The sequence below is a fragment of the Hydra vulgaris genome, chromosome 03 (assembly GCF_038396675.1).
Source record: "Hydra vulgaris chromosome 03, alternate assembly HydraT2T_AEP".
Classification (NCBI taxonomy): Eukaryota; Metazoa; Cnidaria; class Hydrozoa; order Anthoathecata; family Hydridae; genus Hydra; species Hydra vulgaris.
The window spans coordinates 11,994,814-12,007,500 of NC_088922.1; the positions used below are offsets into that span (position 1 = coordinate 11,994,814).

Sequence of the window (12,687 nt, forward strand, 5' to 3'; positions counted from 1 at the left end):
ATTTAATTCAAAGTCAAAGCTTTTCACTTTTGCACTGTTAGCCAAAATCTCCCAAAAACAATTGCTATGAGCTATACAAAAGTTATTTAAGCAATACCATCAGAAGCTGATTAATTGCTTTTCAGTTAAATTTTAAAAATTTACCAATTTTATTTCTAAAGTTTCTATATTCACTATTTTACTATTTCTTAAGTGATTTTATTTTTGTGCATAAAACGGCTGCTTTAGTGCATTTCTTGCTATAGATAAAAATATTTCAAATTGTTTAAGTTATTAGGTAAATTATTTCTTTGTGCAGCGGCGATGTTTGTCAAGGTGTTTTAGAGTAAAAGGATTGAGGTTGTAACAACAAAAGATAAAAATGAGTAGCCAACTGTAGTAGTCCCTTGGGGAGCTAAATACAGTTAAATTAAAATTTATAAAAATTTTTTTTTTTTTTGCAATGCATTGTTTTTAGATTTTGTAATTTGTAAGGTCTTATCCTCATTCTTAAACAAATTAACTTATTTTGGGACTTGGTAAATCAACTACTTCTTGCTTACAATATAAGTGCTATACCACATAAAAGTAGCAAAAGATATTAGTTAGTAATAATTTGCTCACTAGGATATTAAATTCTTGTTTAAGTTTGCTTGAACATCCTGCTAAAAAATTGGCACTAACTTCAATAAGAAAAGCATTTGGAGATCCTTCAAACAAAGATTTTAGGAAATATTAAAAAAGATTTTTTTTTATATCTTAGCAAACCAAAAATAAAGATTTAATTTTTAAACATGTATTTCAAACTTTGATTTTTAACAAAAGTAAAATATGTTACAGTAAAAACAGCACTTGCCTTATTTGTATAAAATTATCCTTGTTAAGAGATCACAAAAATGAAGTGAAAATGTAAATATATTTAAGTACATAAAACGTAAATATATTTAAATACATAAAATTTAAATTAATTAAACAGTGCAAAATTTTTTGAATATTTTTTCTAAAGTATTTAACCTTTTTTTTTATTAATTGAATTTTTTTCGAACTTTTAAAAATTAACTTGTAGTATTCCAATATTTAATAATGGCTCTAGTTTTATGCACTAATTATAAACATTCGATGAATTTCAATTTTATGCACTAATTATAAACATTCAATGAATTTCAATTTTATGCACTAACTTAAGACTTTTAGTTTTTCAGTTAAGGAGGGCATCCATAAAGTTAACTTTGATTTTTATGCAGCTTTAATATAAATGTAGACTCTCAATGAATTTTTAATTTTCAATCAAAAGATTTAATTGAGAACTGAAAAAAATTAGAAAAGCTCTTGATACTGATCATTTTGTTTTTGGATTTACATTAAGTTTTATAGAAATCTAAAATATTATATATAATATTGATTACATCATAACCTGGTATATATAATATTTTAGATTTCTAAATTAGAATATTATAGATTTTGTGGTGTATAGCTTTTGTGGTGTTGTAACTAATTTTGGTTTTACCTTTCAAAAACAGTTTGCAAGTATTATTGGTTTATTTTTATATATTTATTGATAAATCTTTTGTGTGTTCCTCAACTTTTTGCTCTTGGTCCTCTATTGTTTTTATTATTCATTGTTGTTGTAGACAACTCTGTTTATTTATCTATTCACTGATAAATCTCTTATATATCATCAAATCATATCATTCTGTATGTAAAACTTTGAATTAACTCAAAATTTAATAGCATTACAATTTTTTTTTTTTTTTTACATTTCTAGCTGTGTGTTGCAAAAATAAAAAGTATTAAGTAGAAATTTTAAGAACAATTTTTGACAAACATGCTAGAATTAAAAAAAAAAGGAGATGACTGAGAAACAAACTAGATTAATAATTCACAAAAAGTAAGTAATTTACAAAAAGTTTGCACTAAAATAGTTCACAAAGAGTACACACTAAAATAATTCACAATAAGTACACACCGGAATAATTCACAAAAAGCACACACTGAAATAATTCAATTATTTATTTATGCAGTTAAATGTCAATTGTTTGTAGAAATTTAAAGTTATTTAAAAACTAAAAGTTCACAAATCCAGTTAATAAATCAAATCATTAGTATATAATAAAATCATATCAACTAACCAATTTCATCCAATTTTAACAAGCCAACCAGGCAAAGCAATTTTAACATAAATTATAATTAGTGCATAAAAATTGAAATTCATTGAATGTTTATAATTAGTGCATAAAATTTTCAACATTTTTTTCACATTTTTGTTTCCTCTTCATATAAATAAGAAATCACCAAGTTAATTGGTGTCTCAATCTTGATCCTTAAAGGTTTGTCTCATATTGTCTAGCTATAATTTTTCATCTCTATCATTCTTTATCTTTTATCATTCTTTGTCTCTATCATTCTTTATCTCCTATCATTCTTTGTCTCTATCATTCTTTATCTCCTATCATTTTTCAACTTATTTAATTTCTCAACCCCCTTCTTCTTCCCTCGCCTTTCTTCCTTCTCTCCTAAATTTTTATTTTATTTTTGTTTTATTTATGCTTTATCTAAGAAAATAGATTTTTAAAACTAACAAGTTAAAAAGTTTTTCTCCCTGAAGAAAAAAAATAATGAAGAATTATCTTTAAATTCTATGAATTAAATTCTATAAACTTTGTTAAAAAAATTTTTGAGATCTGCTGCTCCATTTATTTTGAATATAATTATTTATCATGAAACCTTTTTTGTATTTACTTCCCCGAGGCTGCAGAGGTCACTACAGTCAGGATTAAAGTAATCATTGTAATTAGTACTAAAAGCAACATATCCACTCATGCCTATTTTTTTCTATAAAATAAATTTGAATATTTTAGGCTGGAAGTATCATTGAAGACAACAGAAACATATGGGACGAGTTTTTTTTATTGAAGGTAATTAGTAAAAAGAAATTTAACTTTTAAAGTAATTTTCTTAAATTTTATATAGTTTTTTTAATTATTATTCTTACAGGTAAATGTAGTTTATTTGGAAGAAAGGATTAACAATCTTAAACCAGAGCAGTTACTTGAATCTAAGGTAAAATTTAGTTTTATGATATAAATAATGTAACTTACCATCAGTTTTGTTACTAGGATATTGCCAACATTAAATTTTATTCAAAAATCTTAAATATGCATTTTACCTTTTTAATATTAGTCCTGCTGACAATTGTTTCATTCAATTGATTTATTTGTATTAAAAATTTTTTAAGTTATTCTAAATAGTTCTTGAATAAGTTCTCCACAAATATAAATGGGAGTAAAAAACTTTGAAGGAAACAAGTTTAAAAGTGAAAAAAAATTACTTTAAATTAGTTTAGAAAAATAATGTTTTCTAATTCATTTTTCTAATCTGTTAGTTTGCAAGTTTGTTTTTTAAAATAAGTCGAATTTTCAATACCTGTAATCTTCACATGAATAGATTCCATTGATGCTTGAAAAGCTAATTGCTACAATACAGCTTTTTAGTTGGAAAAGATTTTTCCTTAAAAAAAAAAATCATTGTTTTGGTCTTTTTTTTATTCAGATTTTTTAGAAGCCAGTGCTGCTCTCTTCAGAGGAACCATTGCTCCTCTTGTTTGTTACAATATCTTTGTTTTCCAGAAGCAAGTTCTCCTTTCCTTTTTTACAACAATCTTTATTTTCAATTTTTAAAAAATCTTTTAATAAAAATGTAAATAAATAATATTTTTTAAAGGTCAAAATCAATGAGTTGTTTTTGAAATGTGTGGATACTTTGAAGGAAGACAATCAAATAAAGATTGTTAATTCTCTTCTGGTATGATTTTGTTATGATTTTCTTTAAATGAAATTTACACAAGTTCTTTTGACATAACATACATTTAACATTACATGAGTTTAAGATAACATAACATGAGTACTTTTAACATCACACTAGTTTTAAGGATCATTCATAAATTACACAACTCTAAATATTTTTTTTTTAAATGAGAGTAGGAGATCATTTGTTCTTTTTTGTGAGGATTTTCATTAAACTTAAAGAATTATTTTTATTTTTCAATTAAAGACTGCTAGGGAAAACTTTTGATATTTTTTATTTTGCTTTTTATGTCTAAAATTTAGTACTTATGCTAATTTATGTAATTTATGCCAATTTATGTAATTTATAGATGATCCCTAGCATAACATGAGTTTGACATTGTAAAATTATTGTTATTATACAATTTAATATTATTATAAATAGTTGATACAATATTATTAATATCATTGTTGTTAGTTAGGTATTTTATCTTATTATTTTATCTTAATTAAATTAAAAGGAAAAAAAAAATCAGTTAAATAAAAACTTGTCAGGGTTTTATTTTAAATTTTTAAAAGAGGTTTTGAAATTTGAAAATTGCTCTTAATTTCAATTGAAATCGATGTTTATTTTTTAAATCAGACATTGTGTACGTTAATGAAGTGTGTGTTCAGAAAAAAGTTTTCTGATTTTGGTTATGATGTAATCAATATTTTAATTGGATTTGATCAAGCAGAACAAATCACTCAGGTAATTTTTCTTTTGATTTATTAAATCTGCATTTGTGGCCCCCAAACCTTAAGGTTTGGGGGCCAAATTTAACAAAATTTAACAAAAAGCTGTATAATTTATGTTAAATGTATGAAATATAATTTTTTTTTTTAAAATTATATTTCATACATTTAACAAAACTCTTGCATAATAATGAAAATTATTTTGTATTTTTTTGGTCTTACCAAGAATTAGATATAAGGTACATTGTTTTTTGTAAAAAAAGTGCATACCCTTCATTTTTCAAAAAAAAAATTACAAAACAGAGTAATAAAAAAAGTGAAATTTTTTTTTTCCGTAATAAAATTTCTTTATATCTCCATACATTATCAACATAACCCTCATTCCATGTACGTAATGAAGCCCACTAGTATTGTGTGTGTGTGTGTGTGTGTGTGTGTGTGTGTGTGTGTGTGTGTGTGTGTGTGTGTATATATATATATATATGTGTGTGTGTGTGTGTGTGTATATATATGTGTATATATATATATATATATATATATATATATATATATATATATATATATATATATATATATGTATGTATGTATTCCTATAATAAAGATCTTAAACTTACCATTTATGGTAAAAAACGCCACTTAACTACTCTATGACATCTAGCATGACAAAATTAAGTACAGATTATGTCAAAATGCATTAATTTATTTGAGGGAACTAATTAAATTTTTTGTTTTTTAAAAAAGCCACTAAAAGGCAAATTAAAAGACTAGAATGTTTTTAAAAACATACTGAATGTTTTTTTTAATAAAAACATTCTTAATGTTTTTATTTACTTACTGTAATAGTTGATAGTCAATGTAGCAACACTCCACATGTGTGGAATGTTGCTACATCGACTTAGCCTGCTGTTACAAAGACATCGACTTAGCCTGCTGTTACCTTGCTACATCTTATAGCCTGCTGTTACAAGGAGTGCTGCTTCATCAACTACCTTATAGCCTGCTGCTACAAGAAAGTGCCGCTACATCGAATGAGGGTTTGGTTGAGCCAGGTAGTCTATCAAATATATCAGCCCCCAGAATCAGCAATGCTGATCTAAAGGTGTTTGAGGTCAGCAAAAAGTGGACGACCTTGTTTCTATGTTTTATGTTAAAACCTTTTTGTTAAATTTTTTTTGCAAACCATATGCAATGAGGTTGGCAAAAAAATGTGATTGTCAAACCTCTAACAGTTTAAGGTTGGCAAAAAATTGCTAACCTCATTTTTCCTAATTCCGAGGGCTGATTTCTATTTTATGTATTTATCTACTATAGCATATGTAGATCAGCAATTGCTTACTAGTTTTGATTATTTTTATAGCATACAAAGAATAATGGAAGAAAAGATTGCTGCCCATCCCTTACTCTCAGTCAATGTAGCAACACTGCTTTGTAGCATCAGGCTATAAGATAATCCATGTATGTAATCAAGCCCACAGCAGCAGGCTGTTTCAATGTGACGTCACACTGCTTATCTAAACACGCATTTATAATATATATATATATATGTGTGTGTGTGTGTGTGTGTGTGTGTGTGTGTGTGTGTGTGTGTGTGTGTGTGTGTGTGTGTGTGTGTGTATATGTATATATATGTATACATATATGTATATATATATATATGTATATATAAATATATATATATATATTTATATATATATATATATATATATATATATATATATATATATATATATATATATATATATATATATATATATATACACACACAGATTTAACTTAGCATAGCAAGATGTGCAGTATCTTACTATATTTCAAACAGTTTAAGTTTTAAAGTGTTTTCTTTAATCCACACAGCTTTTATCTATTGCTGTAATAAATGTCCTTTATACATAGATATAATCTGCTCATACCCTTAGGCAATGTAAGTATTAAAGCCCCTGCAGTTGGCTATTTAATTGAACACTATCTACTTGATTTGGGAAGTGTCTATGTATGAAAGATTTTTATTTCAGCAAGAACAAAGTTGTTATTATATTTTTTTTTTTACTTTTAATTTTGTCATACAATAACTGGAGGTATCTTTCTTGTATTATATAGATATATGTGCTAGTTAAATAAAAATTTGAAATGAAGAGTGTTTATGCTAACTCTAAAAATGTTTGTTAATTTGTTATAGAAACTCTTTGAAACATCAAGTGCATTTTTATTAGGAGATTACTCTGGCAAGTTTATTTATAATATTAGTTATTATTTTTATGATATTTTTATACTAGTAATTTTTGTAGGTAGTTTAATTTAGAAAAGGGTAAAAAATTTTGACTCAATAATCCTCATTTACATCCTTAAACCTCTTTTCTTTTTTTTTTTCTTTTTATTTGGATTACAAACATATGCCATATTTTTATTTGGATTATAAACATATAATAATAAAATTTTTTGTCTGAATAATAAAATTTTTTCCCAAAATAGTCATAAGTATTTCCTTTAAGTAAAGAATGTAAAAAATCTTCCCATTTCTTTCTTACATACGATGCAAATGTGTTACACATTTTCTTTATCCAATTTGTTTGGTCATAGTTTTAATGGTAATGGGAAAACTCATAAACAGTAATCAATAATGGTTGTTGTCATTTTATTTTGGTGCATACACAAAGATTTTAGCGCTGATTGGTGAAAAAATGTTTTAAAAATGTTTTGATTTTTTCTCATAGTGAGTTTAAAGAATCTTGTATTAAAAATGTTGTTGATAATTGTAACGGTAAGTTTTATTGTGTGTGATGTAGTTAATATCTTTTTAGTATTTGGTTTGTTTTTTTTGTATTTTTTATGTTGCAATTTAATTTAAAAAAAAAAGTAGCATAAAAAAATGATAATTAACTAGCATGCACTAACATTAGTTATGTCATCATTAACTTAGTGGTTGTTAACAAAATCTAACTAAGTGATAAATAATCACGTGAATTGATGAAATAAGATTGAATATAGTAGAAATCGTTAATTGAGGATGAACTCTTTTCCAAAAATTTTACGAACAATTTTGATAAAACTCTGCACCTTAATTATTATTTTGAATTAAAAATTTGTTTGATAAATAAAAATACAGCTATTTAAAAAAATATATATATATATATATAAAATTATGTAATGAAAATATATACATATATATGTATGTATATATAAATATAAATATATATATAAATATAAGTATAAATATATATATATATCTCAACTTGTTTCTCCGCGCAGCGGCCTTGTTCGTCGAGGTTCGTGTTTCGGAGTTATAGAGTTGAGAGAGGGTTATAACCACTATTTAGTAGCCTCCTCATCTGTAGTGGCCTTCTTGGCCTTGAGGAGGTGAATAACAAAAAAACAAAAAAAAAATTATATATATATATATAAGTTATGCTTTATTGCAATTAATTTCAATTTGAAATCTATCATTACCAAATCAACAAAAAAACAGATCAAAGTATCTTAAACATGTTCAAATTTAAGAACTATATAAAACTATTTTATGCCAAAAAAATGTAAAACTTATTTTTTGCATTTACAAACTAATGAGTTATTTTTTCAATTGAAGATAGTGTTGTATGTTTCTAAACTTTTGTAAATTTGAAGATAAGATAAGTGTCGTATTAGGTTGCTTAAGTAAACTTTTGTGGCATAGGTTGCTTAAGTAAACATTTGTGGCATATGTGATTTCTTAACAAATCCTTACTTTTTCTTATGTTAGGTATAATACGTTTATAGCATATTACTTTAAATCCATTCACAATTTTATTTGTATGGTAAAAATGTCTGTAGATCATATCTGATGCATGGTTAGTGGCCATTGCAGGTCAAGATTGTCAGACATAATTAAATAGCAAAATTAATTATAAAACATGAAAGTTATTGTTTTAAGTGCCAATAAACTAACTAGCAGAAAGAAAAAAATTGCTAAATCTATTCTAAATAAAGAAAATAAAAAGGAAAAAAAATCACTTAATAGAATCAACACATGAGATAAATTGAATCAAATCAAGCTTCGGACATTTTATATAGTTTGTTGAAATTAAAATACTTGTAATATTAGACTAAATAAAATGATTGATTTTATATTGTTCGAGTCTTCTTTCCACAAAGTTTATTTATCCAAAAAAAATTTAATATTTGCTTAAACAAATGATTTGTTTAATATTTAGTAAAATATTTCTGTAATCAACCATTTCTACAGTAATTTCAAAAGAAAAATTTGATCATTTATGTTTTTCTGTTGCAAAATTACTGTAGTTATTTTATTACTAACAAACTATTTGATAACTCATTTGTTTTTTGTTTTCATTCTCATTTGTTTTTATTTTGTTTTCATTCTCATTTGTTTTTATTACTAACAAACTATTTGATAACTCATTTGTTTTTAGTTTTTATTGTTATTTTTGTTTTTTTAGTTATTGTTTGTTTGTTAATTTATGACTAATAATTATATTATTAAATTTAATTATTTTATTAATTTGCTACTTTTTTATCTCTTATTTGTTTGTTAATTTATGGCTTAAATGTTCTCATAAATTTTAGGCTGTCGATAATGTTAGTTCAAACACATTTTTAGAATACCTGATGATGTTTAACTTGTTTGATACCCTTGCTCAGGTAAAATCTGTAAGATTTTTATTTTTAAGTTAAAGGAGAAAAGAACCTTTTAATACTATTTATATTTTTTAAATAGGTTTTAGCTAATCCTGTCCTTCGTGAAAGACATGGTTATGAAGCTGTTATTATGCTCTGTATTCTGTTGAACTATAGAAAAAATGAGGTTTTGATATTTTGCTGTTGTGCTTTGTATTTTGTTTTGTCAGGTTTTGTTGACACTGACCATTTTTCTGGCATGAGTTTTAATATTTTTTTCTGTGAGATATTTTCTTTGCGAGGTTGTATACTTGAACTTTTTTTTTTTTAATTTGAGAAAAAAAGGTTTTTGTGAGAAGTAAAAGTTGTGAACAGAATTTAAGAAATAAAAACAGCAGTAAATAGTTAACTTAAACTTTATACCAATGGAATTGTATTTTTATTTTTATTTTAGTCGGTGAATCCTTATCTAATGAAATTATCATTATTAGATGATGAACTTGCGCTAAATGTGAGTATATGAAGTGTGAGGACTCAAAGAAGGTTTTGGAAGGTGAAATGAAGGTGTTTGATGGTTTTAAGACAAGTGTTAGTTATCTGTTTTTTATTATTAATTTTTTTTTTCATACACAGGGACTTGGACTTGTGATCTCAAATATACTATCAACAAGTAACAGGTTATCTTTTTTAATAAGATGTTTTTAAGATGTTTTTTGTTTTTTTTATGAAAAAGTTTTATGTAATTTTTTTAAATTTACATAAAAAAGAAATTACTATCTTCAAAAGTCAAAAGAACTAGCCATTACTAGCAGCTTGTTGAGTTCGCTGACAACTTTTGTGAGTAATGTTATTTGTTTCTAGGTAATTTATAATTTTGTTTCTAGATAATTTATTATTTTACTGTATTTATTAATTGGCCATAGTTATTAATTAAATAAAAACTTTTTTCAAATAAAAAGTCTCTTTTGATAAAGTCCAAAATGTCCTATATTTTAAAGTTTCACATTTTTTAAATTTTTTCTTTTAGACAAAAAGTTATAATAGAAAAATAGTTAAAATAAAAAAGTCTATAAAAGTTTATAAAAAGTCTTTGCTTATTTTTTCTCTTCATTTTTATTTTTTGGGAGACATGGGAGAAGTTCTATTTTTCACTTTGTAGATTGTAGAGCTAAACAATAAGTATTCAAAATGATATCCAGATTAGTAATGAGACTTGTTTTATATATATATATATATATATATATATATATATATATATATATATATATATATATATATATATATATATATATATATATATATATATATATATATATATATATATATATATATATATATATGTAAATTGGAAAAAATAAATTAAAAAGAAAAAATAAAATAATAAGAAAATCATATTAAGTGTATTTTTCTCTCTAATCTTTAGAATTCTTTCTAATCTTTACACTTTTTTGTCAATAGTTTTCTTGCTTTTAAATTCTGCTGTTTGTTTTCTGTTAACTCCCATTTTAAATAGCAAATGATTGCTGTCTTGTTGGTTGGTTTCTGTTTTGTATGCAGATTGCTGTCTTGTTGGTTGATTGCTGTCTTGTTGGTTGATTGCTGTCTTGTTGCTTGATTGCTGTCTTGTTGCTTGATTGCTTGGTTGTTGCTTGATTGCTGTCTTGTTGCTTGATTGCTGTCTTGTTGCTTGATTGTTGTTGGGAGTTTTAAAAAAAAAAAGTTTAAGAGCAGCTTTTTTGACAGGAAACAGCAAATCTCAACATACAATAAAAAGCATGTTTGTGTTAGCTATGGTGTTGCTATGGCGTTGCTATAATGTACAATATTATTTTTTCTATGATAAACTATTACTTTTCAATATTTCTATATTTCAGCCAAGCAATACATTTTATTAGGTTTCTATATTTCAGCCAAGCAATACATTTTTTTACAGCCAAAAAAATACTTTTTTAGGGTTGAAAGTTAAATAAATTAGGGTTGAAAATTAAAAAATTATGTCTACTTTTTTAAAATTAAATGAACATTAAAATACCATTAACCTGTGGTAGAACCTAGAAGCAGTTTTTACCATCTTTAAAAATTTAAGAGCAAGCAATAAAAATGTTATGAAAGTTTTTTTCTGGTTGACTATGGGGAAATAATAGGATTTTCTGGTTAACTTTGGACAAATAATAGATTACCTTAATATTTCTCAAACATTCAAGTATGGTAAACTATGTCTATCAATCGATTCTGCAATAAAAAAATTATTTTTTAGGTAGGCAGTATGTTTGTTTCAAATGAAGACGATCTTCTTTCTGTAAGGTAAATTAAATCATTTTTTCCTTAAATTTTCCTAATAAGTTAGGAATTATTTTTCATCATTTTTTATGAAATTACTTATAGATTTATTTCTTATGATTAGACTATAAATCAAATCTGATGATCAAGAGTTTTATTGGTTCAAATAAAGTTTTGTACTTTTGTAATAAAAAGCATAGTTTTATATCAAATTAAACTTCTTAATAAGAGTTTTTCATTAAACTCGAAGAATAAAATTTTATAAGCTATTAAAAAATAAATAACTACTAGGTAATATATAAATCAGTAGGTAAACATAAATGAATATATAAATACAAGTAAATATATAAACACAATTAAGTATAGTATCATGTTTTATTTACCTTTAATTTGTGGCTGGAGCAGCAAAAGTCATCAGAAATAGTTTTTGAAATTAATAGATGAGTTTAAATGTTTATATACATAGAGTTATTTATCTTTTTAAAGGATTTATTTGTTCTAATTGTTAAATGTCTGGAAAAAAAGTTTTTTTCCTTGTTTTTAGCTCTGAAAATGACGCGGTTTTGTTGGCTCTATATGAAGCTGTACTTACAAATAGAAGCTTTTTTACTGTTCTTAGTCATATAATGGCAAGTATCATTTAATTTAATATTTTTAAATTTAAACTATCTATGAAAATCTCTTTGTTTTATTAACAGAAATAAGATGGTTGCCTAGTTTAAAAAAATTATATAGTTTAAAAAATTATGTTTTAATATATTTTAAATAATTCTTATTTATTTTTTTCTTTTTCATCGTTTTCTAAAAGATTTATTATCGGCGCAGTAATTGAACAAAAATGCTATTTTAATGCTTGGCTGGACTTGCATATTCTTGGACTTGTGGTTCTTTTTGTTATTATAATGTTTTATTTAAATAAAAAGATTTATGTCTTTTTGTTTAAATTTTTTAGGTCGATATATATTTTTCATGTTTATATTAATTTTGGTGTTTTTAGCTGAAATTAGTTACTGCTTTATAGTAGTTACTTGTATCCTTCTTGGCATACTTTGGATGCTGTTCTTTTTACTTACTTTTAATTTATGATCATTATACCTGGGATTATTTAGTGCCTCTGTAAGATTTTTTGTTAGATCTTAACTTCATTTACAAAGATAATTTAAAATAGTTATTTTCAGCATCTTTCTGAAATATTCAAACTTTCAAACATTTAAACAACCATGGTCAAGTTGTCAAAAAAAAATTATATGGATGATCAGGAATAGTGAATATTTATCATAGAAACATTACCTAAATTTTCAAATAA

The 12,687-nt window shown here is 24.6% G+C and overlaps 1 protein-coding gene across 1 annotated transcript in view; it reads left to right on the forward strand.

The window, feature by feature from the left end:
• The window catches only part of LOC101240473 (armadillo-like helical domain-containing protein 3), a 37,054-nt gene that overhangs the window by 1,699 nt on the left and 22,668 nt on the right, over positions 1–12,687 (forward strand). Inside the window, exons 2-14 of the mRNA XM_065792354.1 lie at positions 2,838–2,894; positions 2,974–3,039; positions 3,700–3,780; positions 4,405–4,512; positions 6,670–6,715; positions 7,205–7,251; positions 9,051–9,125; positions 9,202–9,288; positions 9,556–9,612; positions 9,735–9,778; positions 9,869–9,938; positions 11,359–11,405; positions 11,926–12,010. Of these exons, the coding sequence (XP_065648426.1) occupies positions 2,838–2,894; positions 2,974–3,039; positions 3,700–3,780; positions 4,405–4,512; positions 6,670–6,715; positions 7,205–7,251; positions 9,051–9,125; positions 9,202–9,288; positions 9,556–9,612; positions 9,735–9,778; positions 9,869–9,938; positions 11,359–11,405; positions 11,926–12,010 (870 nt within the window). The remainder of the gene's footprint in view (positions 1–2,837; positions 2,895–2,973; positions 3,040–3,699; positions 3,781–4,404; positions 4,513–6,669; positions 6,716–7,204; positions 7,252–9,050; positions 9,126–9,201; positions 9,289–9,555; positions 9,613–9,734; positions 9,779–9,868; positions 9,939–11,358; positions 11,406–11,925; positions 12,011–12,687) is intronic.